Below are 13,461 nucleotides of genomic sequence, written 5' to 3' on the forward strand. Positions count from 1 at the left end.
GGAGAGGGAAATAACTGCAATCTGTTCATGTGGAAACCTCTCAGAGACGCCTCCAAGCAGAGTTTGAGAAGAAGAAATAAGACAGCTAAAGCATTGTCTGCTTTCAGATCATTCATGACTCCAGAAAAAGGCTTCAAATATGAATTAGAAGTACAGTTTTGTGTTCAAACATATCCCTAAGCAGTGAAAGCTTATTATGTAAAACTGACTTTTGTGACATCAAATCATGTTATAATGTTTCTCCCTTATTAAGAACAATACCTGGAGTGTTGCATTGATTCTGTTTGAGAAGTCCTTGAATCTCCCGTGGCAACCATTCGGGCATGCCTAAATGTTTGTTGTCACAAAGCTCCGCCTGTTTCCACAAAGCTCCTCCTAGGAGCTGCAGTATTTAGCGAAGCGCCTTCGTCACAGAGCGCTCCGTCCCCACTCAGCTCCTCCAGACAAGCAGCAGAAATGATCAAACACCTGGTGGAACTGTGCATCCACTGAACTCATCATACAAACTGATTCTCAATCCGACAGAGAACAACAGCATCACATGTTCCGACGATGTGTTGTGGAGTGCTGGAAAGTGTAGGAGCTTCTTAAAGATTCAGAAGGCCAATTTGAAGGTGCTAAATTATGAAGTCAAATTTCTTTTAAGTCGTGTTTGAGATATCCAGTATTTTTTTCATAACCAAAGGTATCATCGTTACTTGATTATACTATAAAAAGGCTCAGTCAATACTGCCCCTATTATTAATGCTAATATATACTCTTACTAGTTCAGAGGTTTAATCACTTCAAGGGTTTTAATTCACCAAGAAAACATTTGCGGTATTCCTCTGTTTTACAGTGGTATTCATACATATTCAATTCCCTTAAACCTTCACATATTTTGCCATAATACAACCAAAAATTTCAATAAGTTTTATGCAGACTTAAAGTAGTGCATAATTGTGAAGTAAAAGGAAAATTATACATTGTAGAAAAATGTTTTTGCTGGAATTACAGTAGCAGTAATGTAGTCTATTTCTACCATCTTTGTACATCCAAACAGTGAAATGTTTTCCCATATTTTAATGAATAGTTCAAACTCAGTGAGAGTTTGTGCAGATCAATGTTCAAGTATTTAGTCCTCTATTTTATTCCCTCTATACTATACACTTTTACAGTTTAAAAATCTTTCTATTTCAGTGTTGTAGTAAAATCACTTCCGACATGGGTTAAATTATCTATCTATCTATCTATACTCTGAACTCTTGAAACTGTTTATTAAACATATTATTTATTGGATTACGGTCTGGACTTTGACTGGGCCATTCCAACCCATGACTGTTTAGATCTGGATGCTTCACATTGTTGTCGTGCAGGAAGGTGAAGCCCCGCCCCGGTCTCAACTCCATCACGGCTTTTCTTCAACGATCCTCCCATGTTGAGCTGCATCCATCATCCCGCCCACCCTGACCAGCATTCCCGTCCCAGCTGGTGTTGCTTCGCATTGTTCAAAACAATGGAGGTCGCAGTATTTGTACTTTAACATGTGAACTTGTGAATGCATTTACCAGCAGCGAGAATCATCTCATATTTCACTGATCGTTTTCTTGGCAGGACATGACCTCTGCTCTGCCGTTTTAATAGAATGATGATGAGATATTACATGCTTTGGAATTACATTATGAGGCCGTAGTTTTGATTCAGAAGAAATGCCTTCACACCAATCAGTGTCATCGATTTCAACCAGTTACAGAACAAATTGTCAAAAGCAATGAGACTGGTTCTGTTTGGTACGCCTGTTCTCTGCTATGAATAATTCTCATGTGTTTTGCTCTAGATAGGAGGAAAATATCTTGTTTTAGCAAAGAGAGTGGAAACCAACCACTGAATTTTACACTGTGGTGAGCAGAATGGGACTCATTTTCAGCCCTTGAGTTTCATGTCTCGGGCTGGTCCACTTTACGTAGCGACACATTATTAAAATTATGTAATTATAATTTTCTGTTTAACCTTGCAACTCAGTGTATTTTTCTAAACTACTTCCAATTCAGCACAGGTTAAAGTTTCCTCCTAATGTAGATTTATTTTAACATGAGAACCCATCTCAAATAATCTTCTTTGCAACATATCCTTTTAATAACATCCTTTTCAGATATCCAAATCCTATAAATGAAATGAGTAAATAAACAATTAAATATCAAATAAAAATAGATTAAATGTCACACTTCCTTATAACACGAGTCAATTTTGCTAATTTTGAACATCATACTAAACTGAGACATTGACTTTTGAAAATTGCCAAACACAAAAGAAAGTATAGAACAATGTCACCCAAATGACGCAGACTATAGCATGACTTCCAAAATGAGCTGACATTACATATAGTTTAGCATAATGTCAAAAATATGTTCAAATGATGCATAACTTTGAGAATGAGTCCAAATGAGAAATTTGGGTAACACCAAACAGTTAAGCTAATGCTAGCCATTAACACGCCTGTCTCTCAGTCCGTGTCACATCTTCTTCTCTTTTGTCTGGTGTGAGACTTGCAAAGAGAAAAGTCCTCAGTTTCTGATTTTGCCATGTTGTTACTTGACCAAAGTTGAAATGATATGGCTTAAACTTCATCCAATTAATAGAAATGAGTAACATTTTTGATAGGCATAAAAGACTCAAAAACAGCCATTTTGAAAAAATGTACATCCTGAAATTCCAGTGGCTGATGACAAAAAAATATAACCTGAGGCACGAGAACACACATATCTATGCTTGTATGTATGTATATGTACATGTGTATGCTTGCACTAAGTCAAAAAACAGATGTATGTGACAGTTTTGGATAGAAATATTCACCACAAAGCTATCGGTCCAGTAAAGCAGCAGATATTCTTTTTATTAGAGCATCAAGTAGCACTACAATAACATAGTGTGGTCACAGGACAGAACAGTCAACCCTGTGTTACACAGGAGCTTTCACTAAACCTTCAGTTCTAGCTTACGTGTTCTCAAATTTCTCCTTCATAAAAAGCTAGATGTAACATCTTTGAATGTTTGGATAAAGTGCGCCATAAGCCTCCCTCCCACTATCAGCACATTGCGATACATTGTGTTATTTTTCTGCACACTTTTCTTTAATGCTACCATGAATTCAGAGCATGCTGCTGCCCTTTACATTAAATATTACTGGGAAACTGACACAATATCATCACATGACACCACGTCAGGAAAGGGACATCACTGTCAGCACTGCAGAGGCTCGAGCACATGAACCACCTCCCACCCTCAGAGTGCTCGTCTCCTCTGGAAGTGGGAAAACACACCGGGAAACACACCACAGTACCATCCGACCACACTGAGCTCTGGGCGTTCAGTCCAGAACATCCATGTTACTCGATGATCATCTGGTTCAACAGATTATGGGCTTTCAGTCGCTTTGCTACCAACTTAAAGACTAGACAGCAGCACCATCAAATTTCCTCCGTTCTTTTTCAGTAAATATGCTTCAGAAACATCTACACTCACACATCTCACTTCACCTGATGAGAACAGGTCTAAACCTGCAGCTCAGGTGGGACAAAAAAATGGGGTTCGCTTTCCACCTTTATCCCTCACTGCGGATGGACAGCCAGCGCCGAAGCTCACAGGCCCCAGTAAGGAGCGAGGGTCCTGCGGTCCCTCTCGTAAACATCGGGTATGATCCCGTAGGGTGTCTGCACCATCTTAACAGAGTTCCTGCCGAACAGCTTCCTCTCGTATTCGATCAGCTGGCGCCAGAAGCCACCGTTGGGCCTGATGACGGGACGGCGGGCCTTGACCCAAGCGTGGGCCTCAGCCAGAGACACACGGTGGTACTTCATGAGGTACGCCAGGCACAACGAGGCCGAGCGGCTCACCCCGGCTGCGCAGTGCACCAGCACTGCCCCTCGTTTGCGCCCCACGCTGTGGATCTTGTCGGCCACGCTGTCGAAGTACAAGGAGATGGGGGAGTGGGGCATGTCTGCCAGGGGGACCTTCACGTACTCCATATGCGGCCAGTTGAAGTTGGGCAACTCAATGGTGGCATTGACCACGCAGGTGATGCCCTTAGACAACAGCAGGCTGCGGTTGGATGCCACATTGCCTCTACTGAGGAAGAGGTTTGGGGTGATTTGGGCGATGCCCCCCAGCAGACTCCCGCTCTCCGGCAGCAGCCTTGGCACAGTGGCGGGTACCATGGAGCTGCGATGGTGGTGGTGGTGATGGTGGTTGTGGAAGAAGCTCTGGCTGCGGGAACCCATTGAGGAACCGGGCGCAATTCAGGACGGGATGGAAAAGCTCTGAAGAAGGCAAAAACTTCAGGTTCTCAGGATCATAGCAGTGAGGGAACCACCAGACAGCTCCTGCAAGACATGAAAACTCATTTTTACTCTTCTTCAAAACTAAATATTTTTCTGTTTCACTGTAGACTCAGGCCCTGAAAACTGCACTGACAACAGGTTTTTCTTTCTTTCTGACTGTCTCAATAATACAGACCAATGTAAAACCAATTCTTTTCAGGAAAGATCATTGAAAAACATTTTCTGCTTTGCTTTTCTGTCGATGCATCTTAAACGTCTTTCTTGGCAGAACTTCTTTGTATTGCTGCCAACGGGCCACATTGTATGGCAGTTATAATCATAAACAGATCAAAATTATATGTGGAGTTCCTCAAGGCTCCAATCTAGTGACACTTAACATTCAATCCTCACAAATATTTATGTCACCAAATCTGTCCATAATACAACTGAAACTGAATATTTACAGGCCTGATAGGAAGACAACCTTTTTTCACACAGTTTGGCCTTTAATCAGACTAAACCTGATCTGTTTTAAGTCCATTAAGATACCCAAAATAATTTATTTTTGCTTAATATCAGAATTATGAGAGACAGAATTTCCCATTCTACTCTTAAACATCACAAGGTTAAACACAAATCAAGCATGTCAGGAAGAGAATAGCCAAGAACTGTCAATTTCTCTGGTGAAATTAGACTCATTTCACTAAACTACTTTCATAAAAAATAGTTTAGTTTCACTAAACTAGTGAAAATGCAACTATTTTCACTAGTTTACATTATCATAAGTATCTGTACAGGTTCATGTATAAAACACCAGAGGCAACTGAAAATATAGTAAAATATGTTGTTTTAATAATATTTTCAATACATCTGTGTTTTATGTACTACTTTTTACCTTTTTTATTACCCTGTGAGGTACTTAGAATTACTGAATATTTCCATTCATGGAAACATATAAAAAAATAAGGAAGAACAAAATTGCAACAGTCCTCAAATGCCACAAAACAAAGAGAAAGACCTCCATGTTTAAGAGCACTATGCTGCAAACAAATCGTCCTGGAAATATTATCTTTTGTCTCTTTGAAGAAAAACTAAAATCTGAGAGTTCTTGCACAGATCAAATCAAACAGAGGCTGCTGTGAGGCCGACCAATAAAACCATACAAATATATTTTTAAAAGGTTTTCATGGATGCTTGGTGTTCATGTCTGGGACTGGAGGACTAGCCTGTCTCTGCTCTTTCTGCATTCAGGTGGAACAGCCTCAGAGCCGCAGGCCGAGTGGCGCCTCCTGCCACGTGACTGGAGGAGCCTCACCTCATCTCATGTTCATCCATCCGTGGCTCCTGCGTACAAATTACACTTCGTCGTCATGGCGGCTGCTGATTTCAATGTATGTTTTTTTTTTCTTAGTTCTTTAGGGCAAAAGTTGACGTCATTTGTAATTTATTTTCTCTAAAAGTGGCAGCTACTGACATGGCCAAGCAAGAGTTTTAACTAGGGATGCACCCACTTACAATACAGATATTTGAGACTTTGTGTCGGTCGATACAGAAAAACAGCTGAATTGACTTTAAATAATTATTTTTTCTAAACACAGATATAAATGTACTGAATCACATGTTTATTTGATAACTCTGCACAGAACACTTAAATACACCAGTAGCTTCACAATCTTGGTCAAACATGTAAAAACAACAAAACTTTAACTTGTTCAATCAGTGCAGTTAGGAGTAAAACAGTCAAAGAAAAATAAATAAGGTCCACTATTTTGGTCAAACATGTAAAAAAATAAACTGTAAGAAACATTCTTCCAGATGGTTCAGAAAGAGCAATTAGGAATTCTAAATATAATGTAAGATAAACAATAAAGCACAAAAGCATAGAACTAGATGATATAGATCTGCCCTCATGTATTGGCCATATTGTTACTGATTCTTGATCTAGAATTTGTTTCAACATCAGGATTGATACAGATATTAATATGGAATTGGTGCATTTCTCACTTTAATATGCAATAGATGGAAAATTCCTTCTGTATTAAAACTTATTAGCTGAGACATAAAAGCTGCAGGTTGAACTTTAGCCTCTTGGAAGTCACTATTTTATCATTTTCTTAAAGTTTCTTCACTAAATTCTTGTTACATTTTTTTATTTCTTGATCAACAAGAAGACTGGTCACACCAGTCGGGATAATAAACTGAACATAAGTAACAGAGTAACACTTCAGGAGTTGGCTAATATCAGAACACAGGCAGGTCAGAGCTTAATAAAGTTGGTGACCAGAAATCAGCCACAAATTTGTTTTTTAATAAAGGTTTTCTTTTGACTCCGTTTTCTTTATCGGTTGTTCTTTTGAATTAAAAATGATAATAATAATAATCAGCCACTTACAGAGTCCTGGCAGAACCTATGGTTAGTAGATAAATAAGATTCTGCTTTGTTTTCCAGAGATGTCATTCAAGGACTTATTCATACACGTGGACTTAAACAGCAAAGTGGTAACAGCCATCATCTCCCTGAATGCTGAACTTGTGTTGCTTCCTCTTCACCTTCTAGGAGTAAAAAAAAAAAAAAAAAAAAAAAAACTTGAACTGATCACATCTCTGCCATCCCAGCACAGTCTGCATTTGTTTTCAGGAAGAAAAGCAGCTAGAATAACAGAATAACGTCTGCTCAGGCAGCCAACACCCAGTGTCCAGTCAGGGCTTTCCAGAGTGCTGCCCTGCAGGAAGATTCACTGTCATCGACAGGAACTAGTGATGAGGCAACAAAACCAGAGTTTCCAACAGTAAAGCAGACCAGCAGCACACAGAAACAGTTTGATTTTGAAATTTTATGTGGAAATCCGCTTCATTTAAATGCCGTTTTGCATGTGCATACCTTGTTTAGATGATTAAGAATTGTCAATTGTTTTTTTTCTATTAACTTTGTTTAAATCATAAGCTGATAAAAAGAAAATGATGCTCAAATTCAATCATAAGAAGTAAGATCTTTACAGTCACTATCACAAATCTGTTATTTAGAAAGAGCAAACAAACCCAATATTAAGTCATCAACAGTTTTATGGGCCACCCTAGGAACAGACACTATTTTTTTCAGAGCTGCTCAAGACATAATCAAACCATCACTGGCAAATTTTACTGGTAGATTTAATTAGACATTTTTAGTATAGATAAATTGACATTTTTAAGGGGCAGCATTACTTGTTTTCCAAGCACATTAAAAAGTTAGTTGTCAATATGACAAAAGAAATTTGACTTTGTAATTTAACACCTTGAAATTGGGCCTCCGTCTCTTTAAAAAGTCCTGCTCTTTCTGAAACTCCACCTTCAGGAAGTCATCACAACATGGCTTCTCTATATAACATATAGAAACATATTTAATAACGTTTTTATCAGCGTTGCACTGAGAAGTAGCTCATGTAATGAGGTCAGCAGATTTTCAGTTCCACCAGCCGTTTGCTAATTGCTGCTGGCTAGTCTGAAGGAGCTGGGAGGGAAAGTTGCGGAGGAGGGAGGCAGAAGCTCGGAAGCTTGGAACCTGCAGCTCTGAGGAGTTACAGCCAGCTGAATGGTTGCCATAGAAATGAAAGGATTTCTAAAACATGCATGAAAGTATCAAGGCAACAATCCAGGTATATTTCTGATGAGGGAATATCATTATAACCTGATGTAAAGCTAAAAGAATTTACATAATACAGCCATACTAACAATCTAACATGTTTCATTTTTCTTTGTGGCCTTTTATAACTTAATGAAAGTTTATAAGGCCAAATGTTCAACTGGCCCCAACCATTACCTGAATCAAACAAAACTGGTGTTAAATGTTTATTCTACGTTTGTGAAGATTTTATAGCACAAACGCAGCACAGTTGATGGACAAAAAATTGTTTGATTTAATAAATGTTGGAGGGGCTGGTTGACCTTCTATGACCTCAGGAAACTTTTATTAACATCCTGAAAGACAAACATTTGACATTAATGTTTGATTTGAAGAAGGTTGGGGAGGTGGCTTCTCTCAGGTCAGAACCGCGCGCTGACCGTTCAGCTTCAGGTGGAGCATGGGAGAGGCTTCAGAGGTGAGACGTAGCTAAATATATCCTAATAATTAATCAGGTTTACTTGTATAGCATATTTCAGCAACAAAGTTCAAAGTGCCTCAAATCATAAAAACACACAAAAAAAATACAAAGTCATAAAAAACACCATGCAGTCAACAATCGAGAAAACCAGAAACAAACATTACATTTTGTTGAGTGTCATCACCAAAATCATTGATATACATCAAATAAGTTGGTCAACATTCCATTTGTTATGGTTCAAAAGCAAATTTAATCAGGTGGGTTTTTAGCCTCCATCTTAGGAAACTCAGTGTTTTGGCTGTTTTGCAGTTTTCTGGCAGTTTGTTCCAAATTTGTGGTGCATAGAAGCTGATGACTTCTGTCTTAACGACTCACTTCATTCATCGGCCTTTTGTGTTCCTCCAACCTCCAGGGGTCATGATACACCACAGAGCACAGCTTTATCTTGTTAAATTGCGAATTAGAGAATCTGTACCTGCAGCTGACCGCCGATACATCAGCTTGCAATGAACTATGAGATAAAAACTGACTGCTGGGGTGCCTCGCCCAACATCAGCAGGGATCAAGACGATAAGGGAACCAAATAATCCCCGACAGGCCCTCCTCAAAGTGCTGATGTACCACAGCACCGGGCTTTTGCTGAGACTTGCTCCATCTATGTAGTTATTTATACCCCAGGCTGGGCCAGAGCGAAGCTGCACAGAGCGGAGGAGGGAAGAATTATGCACAAGCTGTCGCCACAGAAAAAAAATTCTACCGTGTGTTGAAGAAACTGCAGCTCAACGCCAATCAGAATGAGGGTCAGCGGCGGTAACGGACCCGAGCAGAAGGGCCCCTCCACCGTCCAGAATTCACTCCGGCAGCAGGAAAATTTGACGTATTCTCAGAATCTGTCAACAGGTGGTCGCAGATCACAAATCTCCTCACGCTGTTCCCACACTGATAAGCTTCCACATTGGGTCCGGTTCCCCGCTCCCGTCACACAAACTGGAATCGAGATCCACCCGCCGAAAAAAGTGGAGCGACAGCCACAACACCAGATCTCACCCAAACTGTCGCGCCACTGCAAACGAAGACAAGTGGAAACACTGAAACGTGAGGTAAATGGTGGCCGCTGCCAGCCTCGTCGCTCGGTAGGAAACAATCTACTTATTCAGGCTGAGTGAAGTCTGGAAGTGGCCGCTTGCCGTTTCTGTAATCATGAGAAGAGAATGAGCGGCCCTGTGCCTCTCACTGTTTCTCCGACACAACCGGGAAGAGGAAGAGTCGCTGAAGCTTCATAGGAAGCAAAGCTCAGAAGGACAGGAGTTTTACCTTAGGCTTGCATGAACATTTCAAAGCTACAAAAAATATTAAGTGAAATCTTGTAGACTCGGCTGGACTGGAGACCAAAAGTGAAACATTTGTTACATTTTCAACTGCTGTGGTTTTACACTGCACCATGTCAAACAAGCCAAAACATTTGAAAACTTGTTCCTCCTTCCTGCCTGTGGGGGCGCTGCACCAAGAACTACTGAAGGAAACCACATAAAAACCTCTGACCTCCTTCTTCGTGAAATGTAGTGGCGTCAGATTTTAGCGGTTCTAGGCTTTCTCTTTTATCTTTCCTAAAAGACCACCAGCCATTAGGACTCTAGTCGCGCGTTTGTTTTGGTTGCATTTACCCAGAATGCCCTCCGGTATAGTCCACTTCCTATTTTTGGAGCGGTGTCCAGTCCCCTTGGTGTTCACATATGCATTCGAACTGCACCAGAGTTCACTTGAACCAAATAGAGACGGAGGTTTGTAGGTGGACCTGACTTTGATTTTTTTGATCACATCTCCCCCAAGTGAACTGGACTTTGTAGGTAAACAAACCAGAGTTTGATTAAAGCGAACCAAACAGGGTATCAACGTCTTTCTCATTGGTTCTTCCAGCAACGTAGCCTTTAGCATTTTGAACATGATTAGTTGTGTCTTATGAGGGCATTTAATGCCATGAGACTTGCATTCTATTAGCATGAAATGATGCAGCGAACACTAGCTAACAAATATTGCAGTCCAAATCAGCCTTTTGGATTTTAATACAGCACACAAATAAATGTATTTGTATTTGTGTGCTGGTTCCGCAGTGTATAACCCTGTGGAACCATGGAGTTCTGTTGAAATCTGGAATCACTTTCTACATTCCTTAAAGCCGCCACTGGAAAAAAAACCTGGGCAACTGTTTAATAGTAATACATAATTTGGCCTGTTAAGACAAATGTTATGTTCATTCTTGTTATTATCATTAAGCAAAACTTGGTAAAATTAGTGGAATTATATCTGCCTCCAAAGTTGAGGCTGATATTTTACTGAAAATGTTGCTGCTAAGCTTTTGATTTCATCCTCCAAGTGCTCTACAGATCTCTCTGCAGTTGAAAACAGAACACAGTTTATGCTCATAGAGTTGACTTCTGATTTCAGCAAATTCTACTTTGGATTTATCTCTACAATCAATATAAATTTGTCCTCAAATATAAATTAATTCAATATTTAGAGTTTCAGTTGTGTTTTGAATAATAAGTTTTCTGGTGGTTGATTGATTTGCATGCAAAATACAAATTGAATCATCTGGTTAGTCAGAGAAACTCAGTAATTGGTTTCTGCCAATTACTGAATTGTCTGAGTTATGCATCAGACTGCAGTTATCTCTGGGTTGGTCTAGTTAGCTTTACTACTAATAATTCATAAGACTGGTAATTCAAAAACTGAACAACTAACAATCGTATTTACTAAGATCAAACCTCGCTGTGCTGCTAGTAGTGCGCCGTTGTGATAAACCTTAATTTTTTTTTCTGATTAAAATCAGACTAAATTATTTCTGCCTTTTTTAGTCATTTAGGAATTCCAATATCGTTTGTTAAATGTAAGAATAATAATTTTGCTGTTTTTATAAAACAAACCTTACATACATTTGTTTAAAATAATCGTTACCTTTGCCTTTGATTTAGGTCAAACTTTATGAGAACCTTCACAAGTTTCTCATAACTCATGCCTTAACTTTGGCCTATTCCAAACATGATACTGCCACTCACACACTTCACTGTTCTCTTCACAAACTTAACATTTAATGACAGTGAGAAAAAAAACTTTGTCTTTTTATATTCAGCATAAAGAAGGTTTCATTTAAATCCTTTATTTAGAAAATGTGTCCAGCATTTTTTAATGCTGAAGCTAATATTTAAGACAGTATTATGCCACATCCTGACATGGTGAATGTTGCTCAAACTGAAGAAGAGCAGAGAAAAGAAAGAAAGACAACCAAATATCAGCTTTACGGTGATATGTTTCTTCAGACCTTTTGTATTTCCTGTTGTACATTTCATTCAGTGACACTTTTAAACAGCAGTTTAAAGCATCACCCATCACTGCAGCAGACATGAAAAACAGAGAAATGGATCTTCAATTAAACGTGTTAATTATCTCTAATTGATGTTAAAAGTAATGTCAAATGAAGCTCAAATTGCTCTGTGTGCATTACAGGAAAACTCAGCTGGTCTGAACATGGCGCCTTTATGCCCCGGGTTTCAATTTGTCGACATTTTAAGCGATTCCATTACAGATGTATGATAAAAATGAGTTTGTTAATTTAGATTTGCGGTTTTTGATGTGATTGTTGGTTGTTTCTTAGTTTTCACTTCTGAAGAAATTACTTCTGACTGTTTTAAAAAGTCATAAAATCTAATCGCCTTCTGGTTTATTCTTATTGAACCGTTTTTGCCCCACCGTGTGAACACACTCGTTAAATTGGATGAATCCACGTGTTTATTAATTTTTAAGGCTTAGGCTGTGAATGGGGAGCGCCTCTCTGCGCACGCGCTGCTCGTTCGTGTGGAAATGACGCGAGATGTGTGCGCGCGCTTCTAAGTTAAGATGTACCGTAATATAACAGAAATTAACATTAACTCACCAAAACAGCCAAACTGAGAGTCGTGTTTCTTTTACATTACTTTTTTCAGTTTTATTTAAATGACATAGAACATAATAAATAGTAGAGTAATAGTAAAGATTTTAAATAAAAATGTGTATTTATGTTAAAAGAATCTGAACTAGGGTCAGCATAATGCCGACATTGTGCTCTAATCAGTCGTGAAACTCAACTTACCAGTCGGCTCTCACTTGGGCACTGATGGAGGTTTTTTTTAAAGCGCCTTCAACCCCTGAAGCCAGAAGCCGAGCCGGAGAGCATCGCCGGTGTCTCACATCCACCGTCAGTCGGTCTGACCGGACTCACCGCCGGCGAGGTGGCGACAATAAGCTGAAACACACGCCAACATCACGGGAAAGTCAGCGGAGAGGGGAGCCATCGGTACATCCGCCAGGTCCTGTCCGCTGTCTGAGGGAGACAGAGTACGGAGCAGCGCTGCCTCCAGTATGACGGGTGATCAGTGCCACTCGCAGGGGGCGGAGGAAAAGGAGGAGCACGCTGCCTCGATGATTTGACGCTTTTCTAATGTGCAAGGAGGAGATGAAAGTTAAGTTAAAATGGTATTGATTTTGACAACAAATGTTAACTTATTTTTTAAATAAATGCTATTTTAGGGAAAATCTAACAATCTTTAGTTTTAGTCAGAAGATAGTACATTTTAGTCGACAAAATTTATCATGTAGTAGAATAGAGCATGTGGAGTAGTGGGTTTATTCCACAAAATGCTGTCAGAATTCTGTTTGAAAGTGCAAAATATTTATGATATTTTATAGTTTGCTGCCATTTTCCACCATTTTTTAAACTTGTAGGTGACAATGGAGCCTATAGTTGTTCAACATGAATGTAAATAATGGCTGAATGAACAAATTTTACTGTCAACCAATCAAACCCTGCAATAGTTTTCTCTTGCCTTTTTACACTTACCACCTTGTTATGTCTTTCAGTCAAATTAAATATCACTTGATTTCATCTGCCTTTTAAAATTTGGTTTATTTTTTATTTATTGACAGAAGTATTTTCATCACAGTTATCATTCATTGAAGTTTCATGTCATCAAAACCTGCTTAAAAAGTCAGAGAAGATAAAGAAAAGGAAAGTTTGTTGATGTTTTCCTTGACTTTTCATTACCATATTT

General features: G+C 39.3%; 1 protein-coding gene across 1 annotated transcript; it reads right to left on the bottom strand.

Moving 5' to 3' along the window:
• Nucleotides 1–2,846: 2,846 nt before the first annotated feature.
• On the bottom strand, nt 2,847–13,000 carry dusp14 (dual specificity phosphatase 14). Its single transcript, XM_014991449.2, has 2 exons — nt 12,504–13,000; nt 2,847–4,358 (listed from the first exon to the last, which is right to left on the bottom strand). The coding sequence occupies exon 2, from the start codon at nt 4,254–4,256 to the stop codon at nt 3,618–3,620; it is 639 nt and encodes a 212-aa protein (XP_014846935.1). The 5' UTR covers nt 4,257–4,358; nt 12,504–13,000; the 3' UTR covers nt 2,847–3,617.
• Between the last annotated feature and the right edge of the window lie 461 nt (nt 13,001–13,461).

The sequence above is a fragment of the Poecilia mexicana genome, unplaced genomic scaffold, assembly GCF_051168715.1.
Source record: "Poecilia mexicana isolate PSO_F unplaced genomic scaffold, ASM5116871v1 scaffold_13, whole genome shotgun sequence".
Classification (NCBI taxonomy): domain Eukaryota; kingdom Metazoa; phylum Chordata; class Actinopteri; order Cyprinodontiformes; family Poeciliidae; genus Poecilia; species Poecilia mexicana.